The following is a 27,408-nucleotide window of genomic DNA, read 5'->3' as shown; positions in this document are numbered from 1 at the left end:
TTTACTGAACGTGATTTGAGTTATTTATCGCGAATATTTTTTCTTACCATCGACATCTAAGAAGATTTTTTACATTTTATTCCAAAGGTGCAATTTCCTTCCGGGCTCAGACTTTGTTAAATGCTTACAGGTGGAAAAAATGGTTCGATCATTTTGTATAAAATTTAACCCATCATAAAAACTTTAAATATTGTCAAAAAAATTATAAGACTGAAGCTAAGCAGCCAATGCCTTTAATATCACACTTCCTACAAAACACAAGTTGTGACAATTATTAGTAGTGCTAATCAGATTTTAAAAAAGTTCTGGCTTGAAATTTGTAATGAAAACTGAAGAATAACCAAATATTTTGGAGACCAACTAAAGGTAATTAAGAATACAAAACAAATAATATACAGAAATAAGTAATTGTGAATGTTAAAGCTGGGCCATATGCAAAGAACAAAATCCCCTTCCTTGTACAGCAAAAAATACGACGAAATATTGTACTTTACCTCCCCAGTCGAATATCGACACATTGATTGAAGTCCCGACATTTGCAATGGCTGTACATTTTATTGACGTTCATTCCCATAGCATTGTACCCAGCTTTTCCTGCTTTCCCAGTTTTCCATCAATGTTAATTGACCTAGAGTTGGGTGCGGGCAAATGCTTTAATTTGCCCCGAAATTTCAGTGGCAGAAATCATTTAATGGAAAAGTTTACTACAATTGAATCAACACCCACAGTCTATTTTCCCCCGATGCATTTGTTGTTCCTGCTGCTCCAGTCGCTCCGTTTTTATTTAATGGATGCAAAAAGTCAAATTGAATTTTATTTGAAAATTTCCACACTTAAACTCGGTCTAAAAAAATCCATCCTGAACCGGCCACATCTATCAATTCAAGCTGACCCAACAGTTTCCGAAATTGCCAGCCTTCAATTAGCTCGATAAAGTTTAATTTTCAATTTATGCATTTTTATTCCGCACTACCAGCAGCAAAAAATATGGCAAAATGCAATATAAAATTGCGACTAAGAGAGTAAGAGCCAGAGTAAATTATTCATAATCGTTGCAATGGCTTCCGAGTTGCCAACTGTTTGGCATCCAGCCAATGGATTATTGAATAGCAAGAACTCCGAAACGGCTTAGGCGCAGACTGAACTTGTTGCCAGTTGTCTAATGTCGGCTGCTCAGGTACACTGAAAGAAACTTCATATTTTTGCTTTGCAAATTCGATTTAAATCCAATTAATGAACTGGTGATATTCTTGCATTACCACTAACCAGACACACTACGTGACATGGAAATATAACGTGTACTTCAGTCGAGTTAAAAGGGTTAACAGGATTTCCGAGTTTCAGCATCACTTCCCTTTCTGCAGACAATAAAAGAAAGCTGCAGTGTACTTTATAATTACCGACTTCGGTCGGAAAAGGCATTTCATGCCGTGCCTTCTGTGGCACGAGGAAAAGAATGAACCGGGAATGAAGTGAGAAGCAGGCAGCGGAAAGTGCAATTGTTTCAATTGTGTCAGACACATTGCCCTGCAGCACCCACTCCGCACTCGAGCCGCTTTCGCAATTATGCCAAGGATCCCAGGACCTCACACCACCACACCACCACTCCGAGCGAATTGCGCTGCAGTACGTCTTTGTTTTTGCACCCAGCATGGCACACATATCTTGTTTATTGTGTCTCCGAGTACACATAACTTGGGTATTTGCGTATTATAATTTGCATAAATTTCAACTGCCAGCTCGGAGTGAGCCAAAAGCTACCGAAAAGTAGGGGCGAGAGCAAAGGGCAAGCGACTTGCGGTGGGCGGTGGCTCAGAAAACAATTTAATAACGAGAAAATACAAGTGACAAAATGAATTATGTTGTTATTCCTCTTGCACCATCAGCCGCACACGTGCAGCCTTTTCTACGAAGACAATTGTTAGGACATTTTTTATCTGAATGTAGCAAGTGGGACTTGTGGTTCTATCGGGTCTCTAAAGGCACTCGAGTATTTACGTGCTAGATGGGCAGAGTTGTTATCTTTGCAAGGAATTTCGCAAAATTCGAACTTAGTGAATTAGTGCTCACAGTTACCATCTTAATTAAAGCAAAATATCTTGTAGAACGAAATATAAAACATTATTTGTGAGTAGCCTTGTTTATTTTTCCCTTCCTAACTTGCTTTCGATGCAAGATTTGGGGTAACCCATGCTTTACTGAACAAAGCCAACCACTCGGTGCACTGGTGCATAACGTATACGCCCCGTGGCAAAGCGTCATCGATGATGTTTGCAATTGTGCAAAAAATAAGAGCATGCTTGCTTTGTGGCACTTCTACCGCTTTTCCTCCTATATATGTAAATAGAAAAAATCCAGTTCCCAGCTGGTTCAGATGCTTCTGATGGTTCAGCTGGCCCAGCATACCGATGTATTCCTGTTTTGCCCATTTCGTGGCTGCCGCTGACGGATATGATAAAGCTTCGATTATTCCATCGCATCTATGGCAGAGTGCATATATACATATATAACTATGTAGATATGTACATATGTGGGAAAGGGCGACCAGGCGGACAACAATTTGTTAGCCGCTACAATGAACTCTGATGCGATTGATTGAAAGTCACTGGGAGAGATGAAATACCATTGGTTTATGCTGTCATCTGGCAGTAGGGAATCTCAAATCTCTTTACCCCTCGCCGTTCTGCTTATCCTTTCGACCCAGAATTGGTTAGGCGTGCTCTGCCACGTCAACAAGTTGAGGACAAACAATTTAAATTACAAAGCAAACTCAATAAAAATGTTAAAAACTTTTGGCCATGAGCAAGACATTCCGGCTGATCCGAGATTTGTTTAGTTTCCAGGTCCTTGACATGCATAAGTTATGTCCTTAGATGGCAGGCGAGTTGAGGGCAATATAGGAAGAGGAAGTCGAAAGTTTTATAAGAAAAACAAATCGAGTCGCTTATTTATAAGCCTGTAAACAGATTTTATGAGCCTGCTCAAGCGGGAAGGACCAAAAGTGGCAGTGAGAGAGTCGTCTGTCGCGTCCTGCCATCGATTGTGGACCTTCATCCCTTTCGCCAGTTTTCAATTTATTAAAATGACCATCACAAATCGTTTGTGTGCGAAAGTTTGCGCTTATCCCGAAACACTTTTTGGACAGTTCAAACTTCGTTTTACCCAATTTTTTATTTTGTTTTTTTTTTTCCAAAATTGGCGGCAAGCGATGACTGCGTTAAGACAAAACTTTTCGATCGAACAAAAGTTTTCGGGGATGTGTCGGACTTATGATTGCCTCGAAACGCACTGCATCCACGAGTCTGAACTTGTTTTTCATTGACTCGGACAGCATAATTTTTGATTGTGTAACTTTTCCCCTGTTTTCCAAGGGAATAAAGTGCAAAGTTGTTATCCCCTTCGGTACATTTCTTATGCCAAAAGCCGTCACACACGCCATGTTTAACCCAGTGTGACCTTTTCCACCTGACTTCCCCAGAAGCCAACTCGCGCCGAATTCACCGAATTCTCCGAACTAATAATACAAAGCACGGTACGATCCCTGTCAAGCGACCTAACCCAAATACCGGAAATGCCCTTTATAATGCGCTTCCGGCTCATGTGAGCAGGCCAGACAGCGGGCGGTGGAACCGGTGGAACTGGTGGCGCTTGGAATGATGTGGTGTTTGGATGGCTGGAAGGTAGCTGTATAGCCGGGTGGTTCAGGGTCAGGGGCTGAGTGTTAAAAACCAGACCATCCAACAGGCGAGCCCACGCCAAGCCGCTTCGGCTAATCAAAGTGTGCAGCCAACTGCAAAGGGCCATGGATCCTGGAGGGAATGTGCGGCTAGCCAGGCAGTGTGCATCCCTGACCACACCAAACAGCCATGTAGTTGCATCAGTAGGAGGTCTTCAGGTCCTGGTACACCTGTATCCATTCCAGCTTCAATGCAACCATCTCATATCTCCAAATAAGTATTTAATAACTATTAAACCTTAAATTTGGGATTGTAGATATGAAGAGAGCTATGACACTCCGTTTATAGAACGCTTAAGATTTGCATCTGGAAAAAGTGCTTGACTTTACAAAAAGCACACAAGGTCCAATAAATAAGTTGTTGTTTCATTTTTTGCTTTGGGCGTTCCCTTTTTACTGGCTTTGAAACATTACTTTTTAGTTACCCTTTCTATAAATAATAATATTCTTTTCATCCTTTTTTTGTGGGAACAATCGACTAATGAACTTTATGAGATTTCGCCTTGAAATTTCCCTTTCAACTTTGGCAAGATTTTGACCATCACTTTAAGTTAAGAAACCCCGTTTTTACCGCACAGTAAAGGGAGTATCTGTTGTTTTAGACCAAAGCTTGTAAAATGGATTCCACTGATTCTCAAACTTGTATTCTTTTCAAAAATGGTACCAATCAGGCTGAAATATATATGGTTTTATTTTTTGATTTAATAAAATACAAAACAATTAATCTTTTTGGAGATGTAATGAGTGCCTTGCAGTCGAGACCCTCGGCCTAAGCTTACTTTCTTGTCTTAATTAAACTTTGTGCCGTGCCATTACCCTCTTTATACTTAGGCTCAGTGCCCCTTTCGATCCATTTACCGCCCCCATCCGCCTTCCTGTTGCGTGCCAAGTTTTTGTGGTTAATTATCGATTAGAGGGGCAAAGTGAAAGCAAAGGGGAAAATCGCGCCTGCGAAGGTCCTTCGCTGGGTCGAATTCAAAAAGACAAGTTAATTGAAGTGCAAAGACTTTTAAAGGGAACATTGTTACGAGGAGTTGACACAAAAGCCGAGCATCAACTGCTTAATAAGCAGCCAGCTGTTTCGCAGCCATTATGCTCGGAGTTATTGTCCCATTAAGTTTCCCCGAACAATGTAATCATCAATGGAGCATGGAACTTCACCTGATTTATTTGTCTGCCTCATATACTGATACTTATATACGAACGAAACGAAGCAAAACGAAATGAAACAAATGATTACCGTTTGCCTAATTTATTGGATTTCTTCGCGGGCTCAACACGCAAATGGAGTGATAGAGGTCAGTTTCCCAGGCCGGCCTGTGTCCCTTGCCTTTTTTTCGGGTCATTTATTAATTGCGCTCCAAATGCGTGTGCTAATCTCTTCATTATGCGATTTCATAATGGATTACATTCGAATAAATGTGCCTCATTTGCCGTCGCCAGTCAGCTGCTAATTTTCTTTAATTTCGTTGCCATTTTCCTAATGATGTGTGGCCTTGTCTTGGCCCATTCCTCGGTCGTCTTAATAGGTCAGTGTTCTCTTGTAATATTAATGTCTGCTAATTTAAGGCGGCTGTTGTAATTAAATCAGATGCATCAGTTTCGGCCAGGATGTGCGTGGGTGGGCTCCATTAGATAATCGATATGCTTCTCATTCACATCGCGCATTTAATTGAATATACTCCCCGTTGGCTGCAATCAGAATCTCCGCAACTAAGTGAATCATAAACGAACTATACTTTGAATAGGGAATCTGAGATTATTTTCATTTTAGAAACATCCTTATAAGATTACTTTGCATTTCATAAACATGTGGCGTTACATAAATAATGTATATCTTTTAGACATTGGCTAACACCAAATATTTCTATGTTTCTTTCGTGTCTCAAACTTTCACTGTAACCATTGTGAATACTTAAATTCTGGGCAAAGTGAAACAAATAAGAATGGAAGCTGAATCTAATCGAATTGCGCCATGTGTTGTCGCTGGCTGATAGCAAATTTGCTCTGAACTCCAGGCTTAGCCAAGAATGTCCTGACACTTTTCCAGGTAATTAAAACACAAATATTAGCCAATGGTTGGGGATGTAGCCGCCCACCTATAGAGCCCATTTTGCAATTTAAATTTTCATGAACAAGCACCGCCAGTTGTCTTCAATCTCTGGTCCCCCTCCCCCTCCATCGCCACCGCCACCGCCACCGCCACCGCCCCCTCCCCTAATCCTGTTCGTCCTTAGCTGCACGGCTCGCCTTACGTTGCCTTAACAGTTTTCAATTTTCCGACGCTTGTAAGCGCAGATGACAGCGACTAGCGAACGATACTCCAGCGAAGAGCTTATGTTTCTTGGAATCGGGGTGAATCGGGGTTCCCTAGGAGGAGGAATGGCATTCCACTTTGGCTTTTATTGTATTTCGGTCGCTGTCGTCGCACATTTTTACGACTATTTAAATGGTTTTCACTTTTCGGCTACAAATTGTCGACCAGGTAAGTGTTCACTGGATACGGGCAGAGTTGGAAGTGAAGAAGGGCTGGGTGTGGTCTGCCATACCCACTTCAATAGCATAGTAGTGCTCCAGCTCAATGACTAAGAACTAGGATAGTTTGAAATTTATATTAGGTAAATGTAAGCTAGGCAAATATTTGATGTTTGATTCCCTTTAGATTATTTTGAGAACCTTAGCAGGCTGGAATCCTGTGGCTCAACCTGTCAGCAGCACTTGGCATTTGAGTTCCCCATTTTACATTTGACCGCTCTAGCTTCAACACCGATAATACAAAAAAAAGGCATATATCAGTAAGTGAGATTACCAATCTTACCCTTTTACTTGTTCATCCAACTTTACAATCGTTGTAAACCACAGCTCAATATGATGCGCATGTTCACCAGTTATACCAACACTGTGCAGCGCACTGCCAGGATCAGCCACGTCCTGTGGGCCCGTAGCTACGCCAAGGATGTAAAGTTCGGGCCGGAGGTGAGAGGCATGATGTTGCAGGGAGTGGACGTGCTGGCGGATGCCGTGGCCGTGACCATGGGACCAAAGGGACGCAACGTGATCATCGAGCAGAGCTGGGGATCACCGAAGATCACCAAGGACGGCGTGACGGTGGCCAAGTCGATTGCCCTGAAGGACAAGTTCCAGAACATCGGCGCCAAGCTGGTGCAGGATGTGGCCAACAACACAAACGAGGAGGCGGGCGACGGCACCACCACGGCCACCGTTCTGGCCCGCGCCATTGCCAAGGAGGGATTCGAGAAGATTTCCCGGGGTGCCAGTCCGGTGGAGATCCGCCGCGGAGTGATGCTGGCCATCGAGACGGTCAAGGACAACCTCCGCCGGCTGTCGCGGCCAGTTAACACGCCCGAGGAGATCTGCCAGGTGGCGACCATCTCTGCGAACGGCGACAAGTCGGTGGGAAACCTCATCAGCGAGGCCATCAAAAAGGTTGGACGAGACGGGGTTATCACGGTCAAGGATGGCAAGACACTGTGCGACGAACTGGAGGTGATCGAGGGCATGAAGTTTGACCGGGGCTACATTTCGCCGTACTTCATCAACACCTCCAAAGGAGCCAAGGTGGAGTTCCAGGACGCGCTGCTCCTCTTTTGCGAAAAGAAAATCAAGTCGGCACCCAGCATCGTGCCTGCCCTGGAGTTGGCCAACGCGCAGCGCAAGCCCTTGGTCATTATCGCAGAGGATTTGGAGGCGGAGGCACTTAGCACCCTGGTGGTGAACCGCCTGAAGGTGGGCCTCCAAGTGTGCGCGGTGAAGGCGCCCGGTTTTGGAGACAATCGCAAGGAGAATCTGACGGACATGGCCGTGGCCACCGGTGGCATCGTCTTTGGCGACGAGGCCAATCTGGTGCGGCTGGAGGACATCAAGATGAGCGACTTTGGGCGGGTCGGCGAGGTGGTGATCACAAAGGACGATACAATGCTGCTCAAGGGCAAGGGCCAGAAGGCGGATGTGGAGAAGAGAGTCGAGGGTCTGCGCGAGGCCATCAAGGAGTCGACATCCTCCTACGAAAAGGAGAAAATGCAGGAGCGCCTGGCGCGCCTCTCCTCCGGCGTCGCCTTGCTGCGGGTGGGCGGTTCCAGTGACGTGGAGGTCAGCGAGAAGAAGGACCGAGTCATCGACGCCCTGAATGCAACCCGTGCTGCCGTGGAGGAGGGCATTGTGCCCGGCGGCGGCACCGCCCTGCTGCGTTGCATCCAGAAGCTCAACGACCTGAAGGGCGCCAACGAGGACCAAAACATGGGCATCGAGATCATCCGGCGTGCACTGCGCATGCCCTGCCTCACGATTGCCAAGAACGCCGGCGTAGATGGTGCAATGGTGGTGGCCAAGGTGGAGATCCTCGACGGCGACTATGGCTACGATGCGCTGAAGGGCGAGTACGGCAACATGATCGAGCGCGGCATCATCGATCCCACCAAGGTGGTGCGCACCGCCATCTCGGACGCAGCCGGAGTCGCCTCTCTGCTGACCACCGCCGAGGCTGTGGTGACCGAGTTGCCTTTGGAGGAGGCCGCCGCCGCTGGAGCGGCTGCTGGATTGGGAGCTCTCGGTGGCATGGGCATGGGCGGCATGGGCATGTAATGTAATCCCCAATGAACCTCGTTATCACGATTATCCTTTCCTAAATTCAAAACACAAAAACGCTAATGGTTTGCCAGCCGAGCGGATTGCTTTACACTTTTACCATAATTGATGTTAAATAAATGTGAAATTGAGAATATCCCAGTTAACACTTACTCCTTTAATATTTGTCCGTATGTCTGTCCGTCCGTATGTATGTCCGTCGCTGTCTTATAAAAGGCTCTATAATCAGTCAAATTAAAAGGAAGAATTATGAACTCTCTGACTTTCTGCAAAAGGAATGCCGGTGCTGGATTCGACAACACTGATTGTTAATGCTTCCTCTCGTGGTTTTTGTGCACCCATTTTTTAATGTCCTTTCCCCAGTTGTTTGTTATTTTGCAGCGTCGTGGCCACTGACAGTCTGCTTGTCCTGGAAGTGCTCTCTTACACATGTCCTTTGCTGTGTTTTGTCACAGTTGCCCTGTTGTGCCAGCCACTTGGTGCAGTTTTTGTCGTGTCCCGGGCCCTTCCGTTTTTGCATTTCGCTATGAAATATGAAGCAGTCAGGGACAGCAGAGTACGCTTTCGGGCTTTTCTAATTGTGCTGGTGGGGTATGGGGGATGGGGTATGGGGTATGGGGATGGTGGATGGTGGATGAGGGAAATAATAAACCGCCACTTGACTTTCATGCATTTGCTGCTTAACTTTGCGACATTTATAATGGCATTCGTTGTGGCCTTCGGGCGGAAAGAAATCTGCTTGGATAGTTTCCACTTGGCCTTGCACTAAGCGTATGCAGGCCTCTTCAGCTCCCCATCAGCCCTCATCATCAGCCTCATTCCCATTCCGTGCCCCAACCCCAAGCCCCATTATCATGTTCATCCTCATCCTTGGGCTCATCGTCGGAAAGCGGCTAAGAAAATCGCTTGGGCCCGCGGGCCACACTCTATGCATGTTGAGCATTATTCCTGCGGCTTATCCTTGGCGCTGCTTACACTCGAGTCGCTGCTGTTGCAACATCCTGCCAGGACACGGCCCCTGTCCCCTCCCTCTAAAGTCCCCTACTGCCTACAGCCGCTGGCTGTTTATGTTGTCAACGCAAATTGCACTTTCTGCTTGCCGTGTGATGTTCAAGTGCCTGTTAGGAAGATGATCCGCCCACGTGTCTTAATGATGCTACACGAGAACGCATCCTGGGCCCCGGGGGCTGCAACAATGCGCCACTTAATTATGAAAAAGGCCGCTTTGAGTGTCGGCTGTCCGGGCATGGGAATACGGCACGTTTGCCACCATAACGCCCCATCTAACGTCAGATTTACGACTCCGGCTAATCCTGTTCGCTTAGCGCATTAAATCAGCACCGAAATGGCCATAAAATTGCCCTTGCCTACATTGCAAACATTTCAAAAATTGACAATTTATTACAAGAGTTGCTGCGGACGCTCGGGGAATGCGGTGCAGGAAGGCAAAGTTTTTTTAAGCCAAAAAGTTCCCACACAATGGAATGGCAAACTACACTGGCCTTCAAAGTAGAGCTAGTTAAAATGGCTTCACTGTAAGTGGAGTTATTTGAAAATGGAATGTGGAGTGAAAAATTAGTAATGAATCACTGTTATTATTGATAGCTCTTTAAAACTTTAAAAAATTTGCATTTCTTGTACTTCACTTGCAAGATTTTAAGGCGAGAAAAATCAAATAAAGTGTTTCAGTTAACGAAATATTTTAACAATGTAGTCGACCATTAAATACCCAGTTTTCAATACGAATAAATTGAAAATTTGTGTGGCTTAATTCACTCTGCTTTTGGGTCAATTCCAGTTATCTGCCGCTTCGAAAATGTGTCCCAAGTCATCTGACGCGAATTCTTCGAGAGCTTGGAGCAGATTTATATAGCATTTGATTTTGAATTTTGTTTGCTTGTGGTGGCACACACACACACAAACATACATACACACACTCGAACTGAAGCGGCATGCAGCAGCAGTTGCCGCTGTAACATGCAGTTTTACATATACAATATGGCCATTGTTATGATTTATGTGGCAGAAATATTTCGGGCGCGCTTCCTGCAAATGTTTGCTTTTTTGCGACAGCACTAAGCGAGGGCGCAGCCCCACCCACCCACTAGTTTTATGGCCCAAATGGGCGGCTGTATAATGGGGGAGGGTTTCGCGCTTAACCCGGCCAAATTCAATTTCAATTTGCACCCCATCAAAAGACAAACAAAAGTCTTTGAACTTTGGCCATAAACATATTGCCGGTTTGCGTTTCGATTCGTTTCGTTTTGTATCGCTTGGGTTTTTCATGCTTTTGGCAGGACCCCAGTCTGGCGAAAAGGACGACATGTGGAGAGACTTCGACTTCTGTTGTCGGTTGCACTCGTCGTCGGTTGGGGCGTTGCTCCATGTCGCAGATTCCTTCAACTTTTGGAGGCTGGGCCATAAACCAATTCGTTTTATGAATTTACACGAGTGCCTCTCTGGCAACCCAGTCCATGTCGACTTGTGAGCCTTCTTCGTAATTGAATTCCATGCGGCGCGTCTTCGACTCTGTGATGCTAGCACTCCTACTGATACTCCTCTCTGTGATGCTAGCACTCCTACTGATACTCCTCTGTGTGATGCTAGCACTCCTACTGATACTCCACTTTAAAGGCCACTTTCCTCTCTAAGACTTAAATGCTTAACGGCCGACCAGATGTTGGCCCAAACTGTCCATCGGGCGATGCAATTCATAAACGGAAATGGGAGCCAAACGTGTTGGCCAACACAAACAATGCTGCCATGGGTTTCGTTTAACAGCTCAGCCCTCAACCCTATCACTCGTCGCTCAGGAAATGCAACGAAACCCTTGCATTTGGGCTCTGGATTTCATTGTTGCACTATTGCATACCCTTGGGGGAACGCCGAGCGACATGTGCCCCTATGTCCTGGTCACCACGTGGCATGCGTTTCTAATTTCCTGATGCCTGGGCCTATCGGGTCCTCTCGAATGCCACCCCTTTGGTTGACCTGACAATTCTAAATTCGAGCTCACTGCAATTTATAAAGGCCAGCAGTGTTAAATGTGTCTGGCTGGTCTGTATTTCGAATGATTGAATTCGCAAGGGCTCTGCGTGCTGACAGGCAGACTGGCGGGTCCTTGATGATGATGAATGAACCGAGGCAGAAATCAACAGAATACAAGCATTTTACTATACTTTACTAATTTCTTTTCGAAACCCCACAACAGCAGTTTCAACACCTTCTCTTTATTATTAAGAGCTTGTATTTTGAAACGAACACTTAGTTTGCAGCTGCAGTTGAGCCGTACTTTAGCCAGACTGCAGGACACACAGGACACGCAGGACTATCGAACGCATTGATTGGATGGACAGCAATTACCGCCGATTTTTTCGCCCCTTTATTAATTGCAGGCCACTGGCGAGTCGCCGCTTCAGTTCACCCACTCTGCAGCCAAAAGGCGGCCAGCCGACGAGCAATTAATCAATTTGGCCTCTTAATTATCGAGCCCATAGCTGCGAAATCAGAGTAAGACAAACATTGCGAGTTCAGCAAGTCAAAAGAGTAAATGAATTGTGGCCAGACGGCCTAGTTAACCGAACAGTTAATTAAATGGAACGCAACTACTACCCATCGGCAGCCTTAAAGTTATATAAATTCTCGGTCGCCTCTGTATCGCAGCCGATTAAAATGCCATCAATTTGAAAATGGAAAGGGGGGGGGGTTTCATCTCGAGAGCCAGCTGTCAGCTGTGGAAATGTGCGAGGCGACAACTTAGGCGCCTCCTTCGTGTTGCATTTTGCCTTGCCAGCTGCCGCGTTGTTGCCATATTTCATGCCCCACGACGCCCGTCCCAAGCTGGAATTTTCCATTTCGTCTCATTCTGTATGCACTCAACGCATTAAGTGGCGACATGTGTTACACTAAAGACAGCGCCACAGAGAAAGGCCCCAAAAATGGCCTGCCTTGCGGTGGAGGAGGAGGATGAACGAAGCCGGACTGAGGATGGGAATAGGAGTTGGGATGGGCATGGCGGTGGTGATGGTGATGGTGATAGTGATGGAGATGGAGATAAGGATGAGCCACAGTTAGCTGTTAGTGGGGTGTTAATAGAACGCAGCAGGCAGTGAGCTGCATTCAAATGCATCACTGGTCCAAACATGACCCCAGTCAGCTGCCCATCGCCATGGCTTCGTGCATTAATCAAATGTTAATCTCAGGACGACAGTTTTTTTGCCAGATCTCCCAGCAAAACACAAACCGAATTAAACGCGAACAAGAGAGCCTTTTAACGTTGGGCTTGGAGAGCAATGGAATCATCACTGAAACTCTCCAATTAGCCAGTTTTGCCATTTTCCTTGGTTTTCGATTTGCGCATATTTTCTGTTAATTAAGGGGCGTCGTTATGCCAACTGCAGGCATCTCCACCTGGCTGTTCCACATCGCCAGTTGGCCAGAATCAGTGAAATGAAATATTTTTGGGCATCAGGATCGCAGCTGGGAAGCCCAAATCAAAGTTTGACAAAATTCATTGCACCTCGGCTCTGACTCATCTGTAGAATGCAAACTAATTTATGGATCTATAATGCATTGGTTTATTCGTTGGCAATGCAATATCGAACTGTAAATGGATCTACCTAAATTATTATTTTAGGACGAAACTTATTTGTCGAAGGATAAGACCACAATTCCGAATTCACAGAAGTTGTCAACGTTGCGCTGTGGCATTTTCAAAAGCCTTGCAAATTGAATGAGAAACTCGTTTTTATCACCTTCATTCCGAATGGTGCAATTATGCCCCGAGAACCTTTCTCGCCTTTCGTAATTTATTTATTAAACTCTTCGCCAGGAAAAGGCAAACAAATTGCGAAGCTCTTGGGGGGAGTCACGTAGTAAATGCATAAAAAATCGGCAACCGAAAGAAAGTAAAGTCGCTTGTCCCATGAATTTATGCAAAATGTGAGACATTGTTGCGAGACCTTCTTCCATTGCGTGTCCCACTAATTTGACCCAAAAGGACTCAGTCAGCACGAACCTCATATAAACTATTTCAGCAACATCAGGATCGCCCAAGATGGAAATAGTAGAGTTCCCCAGTTCTCTGGCTGCCAGTTTACATAATTCACGAGGGGCACAAAAGGGGCTTCATAGAACAGAAGGTCCAAGATGAAGCTGCTCTCTGGGAACAATTTAAATGTAAGGTTTCAGGACGAAGGACTAATTGCACAACCAGCCTTGTTAAGTCAATGCCACAGGACACAAACACACATCGAATGAACCGCAGGCAGGCGTCACTTATTAAAATAAAATTTGATTTAGTCGCCGAATTCAAACTCCTCTGGCACAGCGTTGGTATTCATATTCATGCGGTTTTCCATTTCAAAGTGCGCATGCACCGCAATCTGTATAATTATTTATTTCGCCTTTAGCTTCGAGCTTCGCAGCATCCTCTAACCATTTGGGGTAACCACAATTTCTGTTTTGGCATCGATGCGTTTGAGCATGCATTTCCATCTGCAATAGGCATTTGCTCCACTCACTTGTTCCATCGCAGGACTTTTCACATTTTGCGGCCTATGTAGGTTTCAGGGATTATTCATGCGACTTTCTTTGCGTTTCTGTAGTGGATTACTGGAGAATGAATCAAAATTTTTGTATTAAACTGACGACACCTCCCTTAAGCAAATACATACCATTTAAATTTTCCTGAGCAGTTGCTGGGGTACATGAAATATATCTGCTGACGCTTACTGTCTTGCCTCTCGGCGAACCTATCATAAAAATATTAAGCCATTCCAAGTGTGCTCCTCAATTGCATCTCCTATTTGCATCAAGTTGCAGCATCTAAATTAATGTTCCGAAACAGACAAACCATTTAACTCGACAACGAACTGTCGACCAGGCAGCCCTGACCTCCTCGGTGCCTCGGTGGCAGCCACAAAGCTGCGTTCATCGCTCGCAAGCTGCAACTAACAACGTTGGCAATCCTGCAGTCCACCTATCCCCCAACTCCCAGCTCCCAACCCCCGCCCACCGCAGTTAATTTGTTGTACAAGCCCGCACACAAATAAAGCAACCAACGAGCGGCTGGAGGAGCAATTCGTTTGCTTTGAGCCAACATGCAACACTTTATCCACTGGATGACGGTTTTCAAATTTACAGCATGTCAACGGGCGAGGGCCTGTACAAGCACCCAAAGTTTCTGGCGTCCAGTCGGACCAGCCAGTATCCCACATCGCATTAACCATATGGTTGGGAAGAGCACACTGCACTTGGCTTCTAAATTGGGTAAATATGCATTGCGTATACGTACTGTTGCGCCTGCTATTTGCATCTAGATTGGATACTTTCCAACGTAACTGTATTCGGTTTTAAACCATAATGCAATATGATTATTACAATAATCCTATGTTTAATTCAACATTGTCTAAGACCGAAAAGAGAGCGTAAAAAGCCGCAGTAAACTTTTCAAAAGATGTCAACCAGGCCAACAATTCATGCAACGCTTTATTATTAAATAAACATGTACGTACAAATATTTCTTAGATGAAAACATGACAATATTCAAATATTATAAAATGGAACAAGTCGAACGACATCATTTGCTAACCACCTCACGTACTTACACAAACACCTGTATTAAACAATGCACATAAAATCAGGACTTGCTGAGGAAAAAATAAGGTAAGGGGAGAAAGTTTCGAATAGCAGGATTTCTTCTGCCAACTTCACCGCCGTAAAAGAATCTACGCCACATGGCCAACACGTTTCGCATTGATGTTGGAATTGTTAGTCGGTTGCTCCGCTTGTGTTGGCCCTTTTTTCGCTCAGTTGAGCTCACATTTTATGGTCAAGTTGCATTCTGTTTCATTTATATTTCATGTGTGGTTTTTATTTTCCGTTTCCTCTGGGCAAGACGATTTCACATTTTACTTTTCCTATTAATGTCAATTTAAATGTTCCAACACTTTAGTTGCTTGCAGAGAATCCAGAGAATCACCCAAGGGTGTTTACTGCCGTTGTCCGACTGAGATATTGTTTGCACAAAAGCACTTAAAGACTGCATTACTCCTCCTAGATAATCGCTCGGAAAATAGTTGAATTCCCTTTTCCGCTCGAGTCCAGTTCCGCAGTCATTTGTGGCAATTTGCGTGCTCATTGTTAATTTGATTCTCGGCTAGCGATAAGCGAAAAACACCTCGACAGCTCCTGGGGCCTCAGCTATTTGGTTTGGGCGTGGCTGGGCGCATAATTGAACGATAAATTAAATAAGAGCCGTGCCGAGACTAAACCCCAAAACGCATTCAATCGTTAAAGTCCGTTGCCATTTCGGAGGTCCCAGCCAATTGAACTGTAAGCCTGAACTCTGCCAACTAAACCTTCAGCTGGAATACCGGTAAGGCGATGAATCACTGAAAGAACTATACTCTTCAAGTATTTATACTCAATTTTACAATTTACATTATGAAGTAGCTTTTAAATTGTTCAACTGAGATAAAAGCAATACAACGTTTTAGACGTTCATAAACTTTCTGTTTAGCCTGTTTTTCCCTTGTGTTTAAGCTCTTTATAGATCAGTGAAAAGCGTCTAAGCTAACTAAAGACTTTGCAATACTGACTAACCATAAAAAGTTAGATGTAAATATGTGCGGGCATGGATTGTGTGCAGGAATGATTTGCCAGAGTTTATGACTAATTGAAAACTTTCAAAATCTGCTTTTACACCAAATTAAAGGCCATTTAATGGAAGGGTCGGCGTTTCCGTAACGCCAACCCAATCTTTCATTGGCGCATTCGAACTTTGATGTTTTTGTCGGCTTAGACGTTCACGGTCTGGCGCACATTTGCCCAGTTGAGCGCAGCTGGGGAGTGTGAGAAGCGCATAGAAGGGCGCAAAGCAAAGCGGCAGTTGTGGCATGCTATGAGCTACCTTTCACAGGGGGTCACCCAAATTGTATGTGAAATCACAGCACAGCCTCAGGTGGAGAAAGCAGCTGCAATGAGTGACTTACCCGTGGTGAAGAGCAGTACGTATGTAGAATCATCGCAGCACCGACCACTAGCCATGAATAGCCTCAGCCAGAGTTCGCCGTACAGCCAGATTGGGATGGGAGCTGCCGGTGGCTTCCTCACCGGCTTCGTGCTCCTGAAGGCGAGCAAGATGGTGGCCGTGGCCGCGGGCGGTACCATTCTGGCGATCGAGCTGGCCTGGCAGGCGGGATTCGTCCGGCTGGATGTGGTCAAGACACTCTCACAACTGGAGCAGGATCAGCCCCGGGTTCAGCAGTTGCCAGTGAGAGAAATGTCCTTGGAGCGAGTGAATCTCAACCGCGTTCAGGAACTGGGGGATAAGGCCAGGAAGGCGTGTGCAACCAGCGGTCGCCTATGTGTGGCCTTCTTGGGCGGCTTTCTACTCGGCTTTGGGTGGGCCTAACTAATGCAAATTATGAGCGCAACACATATAAAATATTTAAGATGTAAACGAAAGTTTTCACCTGTAGTGGCCTGCGAGAGCACTTCTTTTGCAGATTTTTGGTGCCGGCACGCAGGGAAAGTTTCCATAACAAAAGCCTTGAACATTTTATAGAAATTCTCTTAACAAATAGCCAAGGCTCTCTTCACCGCACACACACACATACGCATACACATACACTTACACACATAGTCTAACGTGCATTTAAAGTTTGTGCTCCGCATAAAAAGCGACCCAGCAAAAACTTTAAACTTGTAACAACATTTTCATGCGCTTTTAAGCATTTCAATTTTCCCCGCTCGGTGAGAGAAAATTTATGCATAAGCAAAGTTTTTCATAACCAAGGCAATAGCTTAGCAATGTGGAAGTGAGTGAAGTAGGTGCGGACTCTCCGATTTCATATGCATTGAGCGACTGTGAGAATATGTCATTAGCAAGCTAGAATCGTAACTAGAATTTAACTACTCGCTCTCTCTAAATCAATTAAATTCATCCCTTGCAGTAGCATCGAGTGAGAATAGTAAGTGAGCCTGTCACTATTGCATAACTATTTGACATCTGGCCGAGAAATTTCTTAGCTCGTTTTTCCCGTATATCCTGATATCCTGCTATGGGAAAAATGCCAGTGATTGCTGCAAGCGATCCAAAAATAAATAACACACTGTTCGGGATCTTCTGCGAACAATAAAAATCAATTTAAATCGAGCCCGAAACTCGAACACTCACTGGCAAACGCATCACGTACGGCAACGGAACACATGTCGTATGAGCAATGAAATTTGCATTTGAAAAAGCCAAAAATTGTTTTCTTTTGCGCAACAGCAATAGCAACAGCACCCAATTTAAAGTCTGGCAAATTGGCAAACTAGTTCGATTTGACGTTTTAATTATTCAAATGCCGATTGTCCGATAATGGATAATCCCAATTAGCAAGGTATAGCCTTTAGTGGTTGCCAGAATTAATTGAAAGAGAGTCCGAGGATAGATGCAGTCGAAAGTTTTGCCTGTGATTAGCATGGAAATCGGAGGGAAAGCCAGGGAAGGAAAGCAGTAAAAGTCGCGTCCAAAAGAGGTCGAGAATGCAGTGAGAATGTGATTGGACGACCGCAGGCGGCGGTAGATTCAATTAATTAAAGGTGATAATTGGGCACCTAATTGGCAACAAGATTTTCACGTAAAAAGCACTAAAAGATTTGCGAACGGGCACACGGCTATGAAAGATAATCCCAATAGTGGTTTTAATTGAACAGGAAAGTCTTGGGAAAATGCGAAACAAACTAAACGAATAATACAAACTTCTTAATGAATCTTATTGTCATACTATTTTTTGTTTGCTCATTTCTGCTAATGAACATATTGCGTTGGACTACATCATTTTCCAGCAACGTTTCCAAATATAAACAGATTAAATAATTGCATACTGTACAGACTTCTGTCTGCCCAGGAAGCCACCCATTCGTGTTTTCATTTGTGTTGATAAATATGGTTAAATATTTATTTATAAGGCTTAGAAAAACATTTACTTGGCCTTAACCACATAATCCGTAGGCTCTGGCAATTACACATGCAAGCTTGAACATACACAACACAAAATCAAATTTCAATCGGCCGAACAACAAATGGCCTGCCATTGTTTGCCATCAAAGCTAACCAAACCAACCCGAAGCGAAACCGAAACCGAAACTCCAGAGTCCGAGCCAAATGCGTGTAAATGCAATATGTCTAACAATTTGACCAAAACTGAATTTGCACAAGACCACAAATAGCCAAATTGAAAATAGCTTGCCTGGCCGTGGGAATTATTAAATTTGAAATTAAATGCACTTTCCAGCAATTATTGGGCAATAAAATGGGCCCTCTGTGAATATATAATTGCCCAAAACAGACCATTTGATTCTGGTATCCATCGAGCATCCTGCCAATAACGCGATCAAGCCTTAAACAGTTCAAACTCGGGACTGCCAGTGCAAACTTCAACTTCAAAGCTCCTGCATGCTGCTCATTAAATTCTCATGCTTGCCTGCAGTCCAAGGTAAAATACTGCAGTTTCAGTCGACTCGCACAATGCCCTCCTCGATTTCCTTTGCAATGTTTTCCTTTCTTTCTTTCCGACTCCCAGCCAGCCTCTTCATTTGCAGCCGCGCTGCCTTTGTTGTTAACAAAAAGTGGAAAAGAGCGTGGCAAGGCAGGGGGTTTTGCGGGAAAAGCCTTTCCATCTTCGGTGCTGACCTATGGCGCAGTACGGGTGAAAAATGGAGAACTATTATTGGGGAAAAATACACAGGTTAGGTGCCCCACACCCAGCAATGCAGACGGAACTTAAAAGTTGCAAAACCTAAAGGGTACCTCTAAGTATGTAATTGTTTTTTATTCTAAGATTTTGTATATTTTCTAAGTAGTATCAGAACTTTATGTGAACGCCGCTAGGTGGCGCTCTTGAGCAATCAATACAGCTGATATATGAATACTTAGTTGCACTTTCTTAGGCGGAGTACGGGGTATCTTACAGCCGAGGTACTAGACTAGTTTGTTCTTATCACTTTAAAGTTAATGTCGCGAATTTTCATATATGCTCAAAATATACAAAACCGATATATACTCACTTGCACTTTCATAGACGGAGTACAGGGTATCTTGTAGTCGAGGCACTAGACTATTTTGTTTTGATCACTTTTCACTTTAAATAAACAAGTAAATGTCGCGAATTTTGAGTTATGTATATGCTCAAAATATACAAAGCAACCACGGCCCGCAGTTCGTGACAATAGACAGATTGTTAAGGTCGAACTGGATGTTTTTGCCAGCCCACAACAAGTGAACTGGTGGAAAAGCCACATCCATGGCGACGAACTGAAAATGTTATTGTAAAACGCCCGGTGCCTGTGCGTTTGGGCGTGTCAATTTAATTATGTCCTTATAAGAGGCAAATAGGCAACGGAAATGTTTTCAACTGTTCGCCCCCAAATTCTACATCAATCGCTTTAAAGTTCTTGGCCGTTACTGCGAGTGTGAGTCTGGCAGACACAAGCGGATGTAATTTCCAACTCAAGTTGCCCTGGTCATGTCCATGTCGGGCGGGACCTTCAATAAATTTAGTCCTGCGAACGGCGATGGACTGCTATCCTGGCTATCCTGGCTATCCTGGCAATCCGACACTCACATCGGCTCAGCTGTCTGGCTGGCATTACGTGCAAATAGTTACGTGAAATTATTTCCGGAATCGGTAACTAATATAGCTCCGTTTGAGCTCCCCTGGCTACCTGGCTGACTCGCAATGAAGTTGCCGCCAAGTTCCCAGTCGGCTTAGCTTCAAAGTCAAACAATGCAGCTAAACTGATTTAAGCTTTTCTTAAAGTTTCGGCGCAGGGGAATTCACGACTGCACTGCACGGCCTTCGAACTCATCTAAACAGCTCGTATTTCCAGTGCAGCTGGCTCAAACTGTCGCCATAAATGTTAATTAAATTAAAACGCTAATAGGCGTGAAATATGATAACACACAGATACGGAAACATGCCGACACCAGGGAGCTCCGAAGGGAAAAACCCTGCTGGCAGGTGGCAAAGTTGGGCAAAAAAGGAGCAGAAGCTCTGGAGCTCTGCAACAGCTGCCTCAACGGCTCCAGCCACGCCCCTTGCCGCCCTGAGGGGGCGTGTGGCAATTGCCAAAGTTGCCGCTCACTTGATTTTCAGAATAATACTCGCAATAATTAAAACGAAAATCTGAAATGGGCCGAAGGCATCGGGCACTGAGCTGCCAGTCGAAGCATCTGCCAAAGGAAGGCAAACAGACAGACAGATAGATAGGGAAATGGCAGAAGGGTTCGGGGTTTTAGAGCTGCCGTTACCACTTCGCTGCCTCCTTGGGCTCGAAAAATTGCCTTTTGGTGGCGCCTAATTAAAAGGGATAAGTGCCAGGACAGGTGTGAATCTGGGGTGGTCGCTATGCCATGTGGCAAGTTGGGACGGGGCCGACGTAATTACTAATTGCAGTGATTATAAGGGTTGGATGGCCCCTTCTTGAATCGGGTGCTAAGTCCGTCGAATTTGGGGTATGTCTTAATTGTTTCTCTATTTCATTAACATAAAGTAGTTTGATGATGTTTGTAATCAAAAAAAATGGCGCTGCTTAGCTGCTTAAAAATTCCAGATAAATCACAAAATAACTGAAGGGTTTGGTAAATAGAAAATAACCAAGTATTCAAGTACTCTTGAGAACTTTTAGTTCGACCCGCTTTGAAAGCTTATAAACTGTTACTCAATCCCCATACACACAAATACACACAAATACACACAAATACACACAAATACACGCAAATACTAACTAAGCCCAATGACTAGACTCCATCAAAGCCCGGCCTTGTGGGCAGCTCCAACTGCTGACCCCTGACCCCAGCCCGCTGCCAGAAGTCCGCTCGCTTATGTGTCCGCTTAAGTGCTATTGACGGTCCAGACCGCAGTGACAGGTGGCAAAGGGGGTGCGGGAAAGCCGCTTAGGACGAAGGACATTCAACAGCCCCCTTCATGTCTCGGGGGCTTTCTAATTTGAGTGGGGCTGTCAAGGTTCACGCGTGCAATTTCACAGATTTGCTGGTGGCCCAAGCTGGGCGCCATTAAGATGATGAAATGTCCCCGAAGGTCACTAGGCAACTAGGCAACACTCGACCCCGATCACTTGTTGCCAATTAACCATTATTAATATTGAGTCCTTTGTGCGCAACCTGCTGCCGCTGGGCGAGTTTACACTAACCCAAATTGGGCCAAGTCCACTTCACTCAGTTGGGGATTGGCGTAACCATCTCCTTTTGCAGTGTAGGCTTGTAGCTGGGCGCCCCTTGATAATGCTTAATTTGCTGTTTAATTATGCGTAGAGCATTCTTTGTGGGCGGCCCGTTGTCCCTACTAATTACAGCCGTTTGTTATCTGGCGGGAAACACTTTTCTGTTTAAAGCGGCTTAGGCGACCCCTCTCCGCAGGTTCACACATTACTTTCCACTTCTTTTCCCATTTCACATACACACTATACATGTGTCTACGCAGCAGACTGACAATTTACCAAAGGCAACAACTTAATTTGGGCAACATTCCACTTCCACTCACACCCATGCCACTTGGGTTGGGGGATTACAAATGGACAAGCTGCGTGCAAATGTAACTGCTCCCAACATCCAAACACGTTCGAAAAACATAAACAGCTTGGGTCCCATTTGTATTTTGGGGTCGGCTCCTTCGGTGCGGTGCTCTGCTGAATTTAGTGAGCTGGCCTCGTAAATTTTAAATATACTTTGCTGGCTAAAACGCCATACCGGCTACTGAATACCCGCTACTTGTATTCCTGCTGCAAAATATGTGCCATACGCCAAGCTGTTTTAAGGAATGTTTTATATTCCTGTTTTTGTTTTGTGAGTACATATATTTTATAATCTCTCTTTTTCGTGGCATCCTTTAGTAGATGCCTAATATACCCTTGAAGTCAAGGCTATGGAATATTTGAGTGCTTCACTCTTCTGAAAGTATCTGAAGAGGAGAAGGTTGGCGACCAAAGTAGATACAATATCAATAAATATCTGTTTAGCCCAGGGAACTCAAGACTAATATGAACATAAAATGGTGATTACCTTTCAACTATGAGATAGTTTCATCTGTTATTCGCAAGAATAATACTAACGCTGAACTCAACTTAAAAGCATGTAGTTCATTTCCTTTAAAAGCCTCTTTGTCATTAGTGGCCCAAGACAAATTTTGGCATGCATCCCTTTATGTTTGCCCCTGAAGATGGGATTTCCTATTCATACAAAAAATACCGCATCATTTGCGAAATACAACCGATACAGAAGTCATTTGGGCGGGCATAAATCTCGGCAGAGATATATAGAAAACACTCTGCGCATAATAAGGATAATAAGGATCTTCCCGGCCGGCGCTTAAAAGCCGTTTAATAAGTCTGGCCACAACACACCCATGACAAATGTACCCGACTGCATTGTGCGGAATCGAAGGACGAGCTGCTGGTCGAAGTTGCCACTGGAGTCGGGTTGGTGTGGTGTGGTCAGGACTCGGTTCTGTTGCAGGTCGGATTGGGGCCACTGCACTGGCCATAAATTTTATTGGCCGCCTATTGAAACGTTGACGTGGCACAGATATTTTGTCGCATAATTTTTGATAAATGATAAAGTACTGTAGCCGTCCCCGAAAGACAATAAATAAAGCGAGTGGCGTAACAAGATAGGTCAATCAAATTAAGACGGGACCAATAAAATTGCAAAACCAATTAATTTATGAACATCCACTACGCGTATCTGTATCAGACATCGACTGACATAGGGCGAAAGGGATTTTTTCAGCTGGAAAATTACCCATTTCCTTAAGCTCTGCGCAACTCGCAATCATTTGCACATTCAAAGAGTCAGAGTGCAGCTAAAAGATTTGGAAACCTATCCCAGCTAAGAGCCCGTTAAAATATTGTATTTTACGTTTAGCCACAAATCCATTTGAGCGCATTAACCTTTCCATGTCTCTGCATGCTCAATGGAGTCGGGCCACAAGTTTATTTGCTCATTCAGCTCAATCACAGATCAAATAGCTGGCAAAAGTGCTGGAGTGCAAATACCTGGCAAACAATTTGAACTACTCTCAACCTTTAAACTGCAAACAACGAGCAGCAGATTGCCTGCCCAGACGGAGGACGGCAGGAGGAGCGAGGTTCCAGGGGCGAGGTTCCAGGCGAGGTTCCAGGCGAGGTTCCAGGCGAGGAGGAGCAGTCAGACAATTGCCCCCGAGGAGTCGGGCAGGCAGCATAAATTGCTCCGACACGAAAGAAGTTGGATTGCCGGGCAAGGATAAGCAGCCTTCTCAACCTCGTACTCGTACCCCCTCCAGTGTCCTTTGTTTCTCCTGCAAACAATTTGCCAAATCCGGGCCAGAGATTGAACAAAAGAAGTGCATATGTAAAACTTGGAGCCCACTTCCTTCAGAATGACTACCTGGGGCATCCCAGTGATTGCTCCAAATATTCGAAACACTGCCATTAAGGAATGCCCTACTTATGCTTCTACAAATGGCCTTCAGTAAGTTGGAATATCAAATCTAATTTAAGACACATAGTAGAGCTGCTCAAAAATATTATAGTGCATATTTATAATATCAGGGTGCTAACAATAAAGCAACATATGTGGATCTACAATAATAATAGCTTCTTTTTATTGAATTATTTCATGTGTTAAAACCTAAAAGGATATTCTAAGTCAGCCCTAAAAAATGGAATGTGAAGTGCGTGAAAGTGTTTAGATAATCAGAGAACAGTCTTTGAAAGGCTTTTAAGTGTCGAACTGCAATCAATACAAGCCCACATGACACAAGTGACAGAAGAGCGAAAACGAATGAGGGAAAAATGATTAAAGCACCTGTCAAGTTGATTGACGGAAACAAAGCCATTCGAAGTCGATCGAATGCCGTATAGTAGCATAAATTGCAAAATAAATAACATAAATTTCGAGTTAGTTTCGCCGTTGTCGTTGCCTGGCACAACCAATACCCCAAATACCAAAAATATGCAGTGTTAGCTCGTCAAGGTGTCGTCCTGACAGCCCAGAAATTACAATAAACTGGCATTCAACCCTCCATAAATCTGTTGATATACGTGTTTTCCATATATATATATCTCTGTTGGGTATGAGAATCTTTAGTTTCTGGAGTTGTAAACCCCCTTTCCCATATCAAACAAAGATTTTATTTCGCCCATTGCCAACTAGCCACGTTTAAGCAAATGCTATTAATACCTAATCACATTCCATAGTTCATCCTTTGTGTGCGCTACTGAAGCAATGAGCACACGTATTTATGTACATGTTTGCCTGAAGGATCAGGACCCCTCCTTCTTTCCAATTGCAGTTGACATAAACAATTTAAGTCCAATGAAAACATGTTGCTTAGTAAATTTATTTTATAAACGACTCTGTCAACAGGATGATGAACATGATTTTCAAATATTTGTGTTTGACTTAAATCTGTGAGCGTCTACATGCGTGTGATTTTGCGACTGTATGGCTGGTTTTTGATACTGTTTGCTGGAGGGATGCGTGTGCAAATAGTTTGCTTTGGCAAATTTAATTCAATTAGAGGATTTTTCAGCTTGAAATGAAATAAGGAACGTGAATTTTTAATAAAACCCTCACCTGAATGCAATTGGCTTTAAAATAGAAAGAATAGCTTATAGTGAACTGCAATATAACGTCTCTATTTAGGGTTTTTTTTCATTTTAAGCTCATTAAATAACTGATTTGATGCGATTTTTTATCGTTTAATAAGCCGACTGCATCAGCATAATAAGCATAAGGTCTATATATAGGGTCATAAATCATTATTTTGAAAAATGAAGCCTTAATTAATTGGTTGAAGAATACGTAAATGATTATATTTAACAAGCAATGTTGGCTCACAGCTCTGGCAAAATGAAGTCATACTGCAAGTGCCACCTTCCCCATTCACGTTGCATGCCACCAACTGTTGCCACGTGCCGCAAACAATAAATGAATCGAGCCCAAACAACGTGTAATTTACGCATATTAATTGAACGCTGCATGCTTTGCGGCTCCGATGGTAATTCCATGATGATAAATAAACATGAAAAATGAAAAACGGAAAACGGAAAACTGTTTGTGTAACACCAGCCCACGAGGGGGGGAAATGCCCCACATCAACCGCCGCTCGTATCAGAAATATATTCATTTCATTTTACCATATTTAATTAGTTGCTACCGGAGGAGAAATTGACCGAACGCGTTGACACAGTCGATTATGTTAATAAAGTCAAGATGGGGAAATGAGCGGGCGAAGGGGAGGAGGGGGGCCTAGCTGTTGGGTAAATGCAACTTGACAAGGCCACAACTGCACTTGCATTTAATTGTGCATTGATGTTTATCGCGGCGTGTAAATTTGCAGGCTCGCTGCCTCTTTGCCCCTCTCCCACCAGCTGCTCCTTTGAGTCCGCAACCCTCTTTCATCTTTCAACTGTCAAGCGGCTTTGAGCCATCGATATGAATGGTTATTACCACCCAACCACCCATCATTCAATGGGTATGTGCGTTGCGTGTGTATGCGTCTCATTGGTTTAAGTGCATTTATTTAATTGCCGAGCATTTGCGCGGAGTTTAATTCGCGTTAATGGCACATGACATTTTAATTGGATTAATTGCGTTTATTAAGTGCAGCGACTCTCTCAGCTGGTGAAAGTGACGAGCTGATTAAGTTCTCCCCCTTCCCCCCTTCAAACGGTCAGTTGCTATCATTGGCCAGCAGTTTGACAAGATACAGGTAAATAATCTTGGTTGAGCTTTTTAGCTGAATTCAGACCACGAACTATATGTTTTGCAACATGACTTTATTTATTTTGGGATATGTTTATTTATGTAGCTCTTTTTTTACTCACATATCAATTAATACGATATTTTCATTTGGCCAAACAAAACAAAACATTATAGTATCTAAAAATGGAAAACAAACAAGTTAAGCGTGTGAACCAAAAAATCCTTTTTAAATAAACATTAATATCAAAAGAGAACTTTTTCATATAACAGGCTTTTAAACTGCGAAAATCACCTTTTAAATATAATAGAGCTGCGGAATACATTGCGTTAACACAGGGAGCTTTTCTTGGTCGAAAACACGGGTAGAACTTGTCCATTTTATTCCCCTGCTGGACCCAATCCAAACAAATGTTCCAACCACTCTTTCCCTGTCTTTTGTTTAGTTCATAAAATATAAATAAGCATAAATCACGCACACAGGCAAACAGGAACATGATTAACAAGGTCATTTAGCAGCACTTGTTTTTACGGACCACCCGATAGCCGTGGCCCCCGGCAAAGGCGGCCTATACACATAGGCCAAAAAACATTTGCTTAGCCAGAAGGCACAAAACGGTTTTCCACGCAGAAAACTCGATTAGTGGGTTAAACGCTGAAACGCCCACCGAAATCCAGCGCCCAATAACATGGAAGGAAAAAGGGGCGATCTCGGAATGCGTATTCCTTGATATATATCACTCTGGGGAGACATTTGATAATAACTTGCGGCCAATGTGGTCTATAATCAGCATAAGTTAGCCAACTTTTAGTTGGCTGTTGTGTTTGCACTAGCAGTTAGCAGATGTGTACGGCAATTGATCTATGTGGAGCCCATGGAGCCCATGGGCCCATGCCGTCGGCCATGGAAAAGCCATCTATCTGGGAAAGCGCAGACAGGCAGCACATATTTTTCGGCTGACACAGCAGACATTAATCATTTGTATTGGCAGGATTTGCCTATGTTTTTTCTATGTTCTAGCTGGGGCAAACAAGTCAATTCCTGAATTTTTATTGAGATGTAGTCGGCATTCGAGAGGCTTTCTTTCGCCTGTATTTGGTTAAACTGACTTTTCTGCTGTTGCCTTTTCAAGGTAAATACAATTTGCTGAAATTGCCCAGCAGTCGTTTACTTTTTCTGGTACTCAGTTGGCTTGAAGGTGCGCCTTCCCGTATCATTTCTACTTCAATGAATATCAACGTTCAAGCAATAACTTATCTTAAATATTGTATCCTAAGAAATACACTAAGACATGAGCAGTTTTTCCCATCT

The 27,408-nt window shown here is 44.0% G+C and overlaps 2 protein-coding genes across 7 annotated transcripts; both read left to right on the top strand.

Annotated features, from left to right (window-relative positions):
- The first annotated feature begins 216 nt into the window (after positions 1-216).
- On the top strand, positions 217-8,487 carry LOC120458187 (60 kDa heat shock protein homolog 2, mitochondrial). The gene is made up of 3 exons (XM_039645755.2): positions 217-366; positions 6,399-6,531; positions 6,599-8,487. The coding sequence occupies exon 3, from the start codon at positions 6,605-6,607 to the stop codon at positions 8,336-8,338; it is 1,734 nt and encodes a 577-aa protein (XP_039501689.1). The 5' UTR covers positions 217-366; positions 6,399-6,531; positions 6,599-6,604; the 3' UTR covers positions 8,339-8,487.
- A 7,739-nt stretch (positions 8,488-16,226) lies between these two features.
- On the top strand, positions 16,227-16,805 carry LOC120454153 (FUN14 domain-containing protein 2). 6 transcript variants are annotated; one of them, XM_044006631.1, is made up of 2 exons: positions 16,227-16,350; positions 16,407-16,805. In XM_044006631.1, exon 2 carries the CDS (start codon positions 16,431-16,433, stop codon positions 16,755-16,757), a length of 327 nt encoding a protein of 108 aa, XP_043862566.1. In that variant the 5' UTR covers positions 16,227-16,350; positions 16,407-16,430; the 3' UTR covers positions 16,758-16,805. The 6 variants fall into 6 exon arrangements, with proteins under 6 accessions (XP_043862566.1, XP_039495151.2, XP_043862563.1 ...); XM_044006628.1 differs by having other exon boundaries at positions 16,232-16,354; positions 16,403-16,805; XM_044006630.1 differs by having other exon boundaries at positions 16,240-16,350; positions 16,397-16,805.
- The last annotated feature ends 10,603 nt before the right edge of the window (positions 16,806-27,408 follow it).

The sequence above is a fragment of the Drosophila santomea genome, chromosome 2L (genome assembly GCF_016746245.2).
Source record: "Drosophila santomea strain STO CAGO 1482 chromosome 2L, Prin_Dsan_1.1, whole genome shotgun sequence".
Lineage (NCBI taxonomy): Eukaryota > Metazoa > Arthropoda > Insecta > Diptera > Drosophilidae > Drosophila > Drosophila santomea.
The sequence above is the reverse complement of the archived record's forward strand: the minus strand, read 5'-3'. Positions and strand labels throughout refer to the sequence as shown.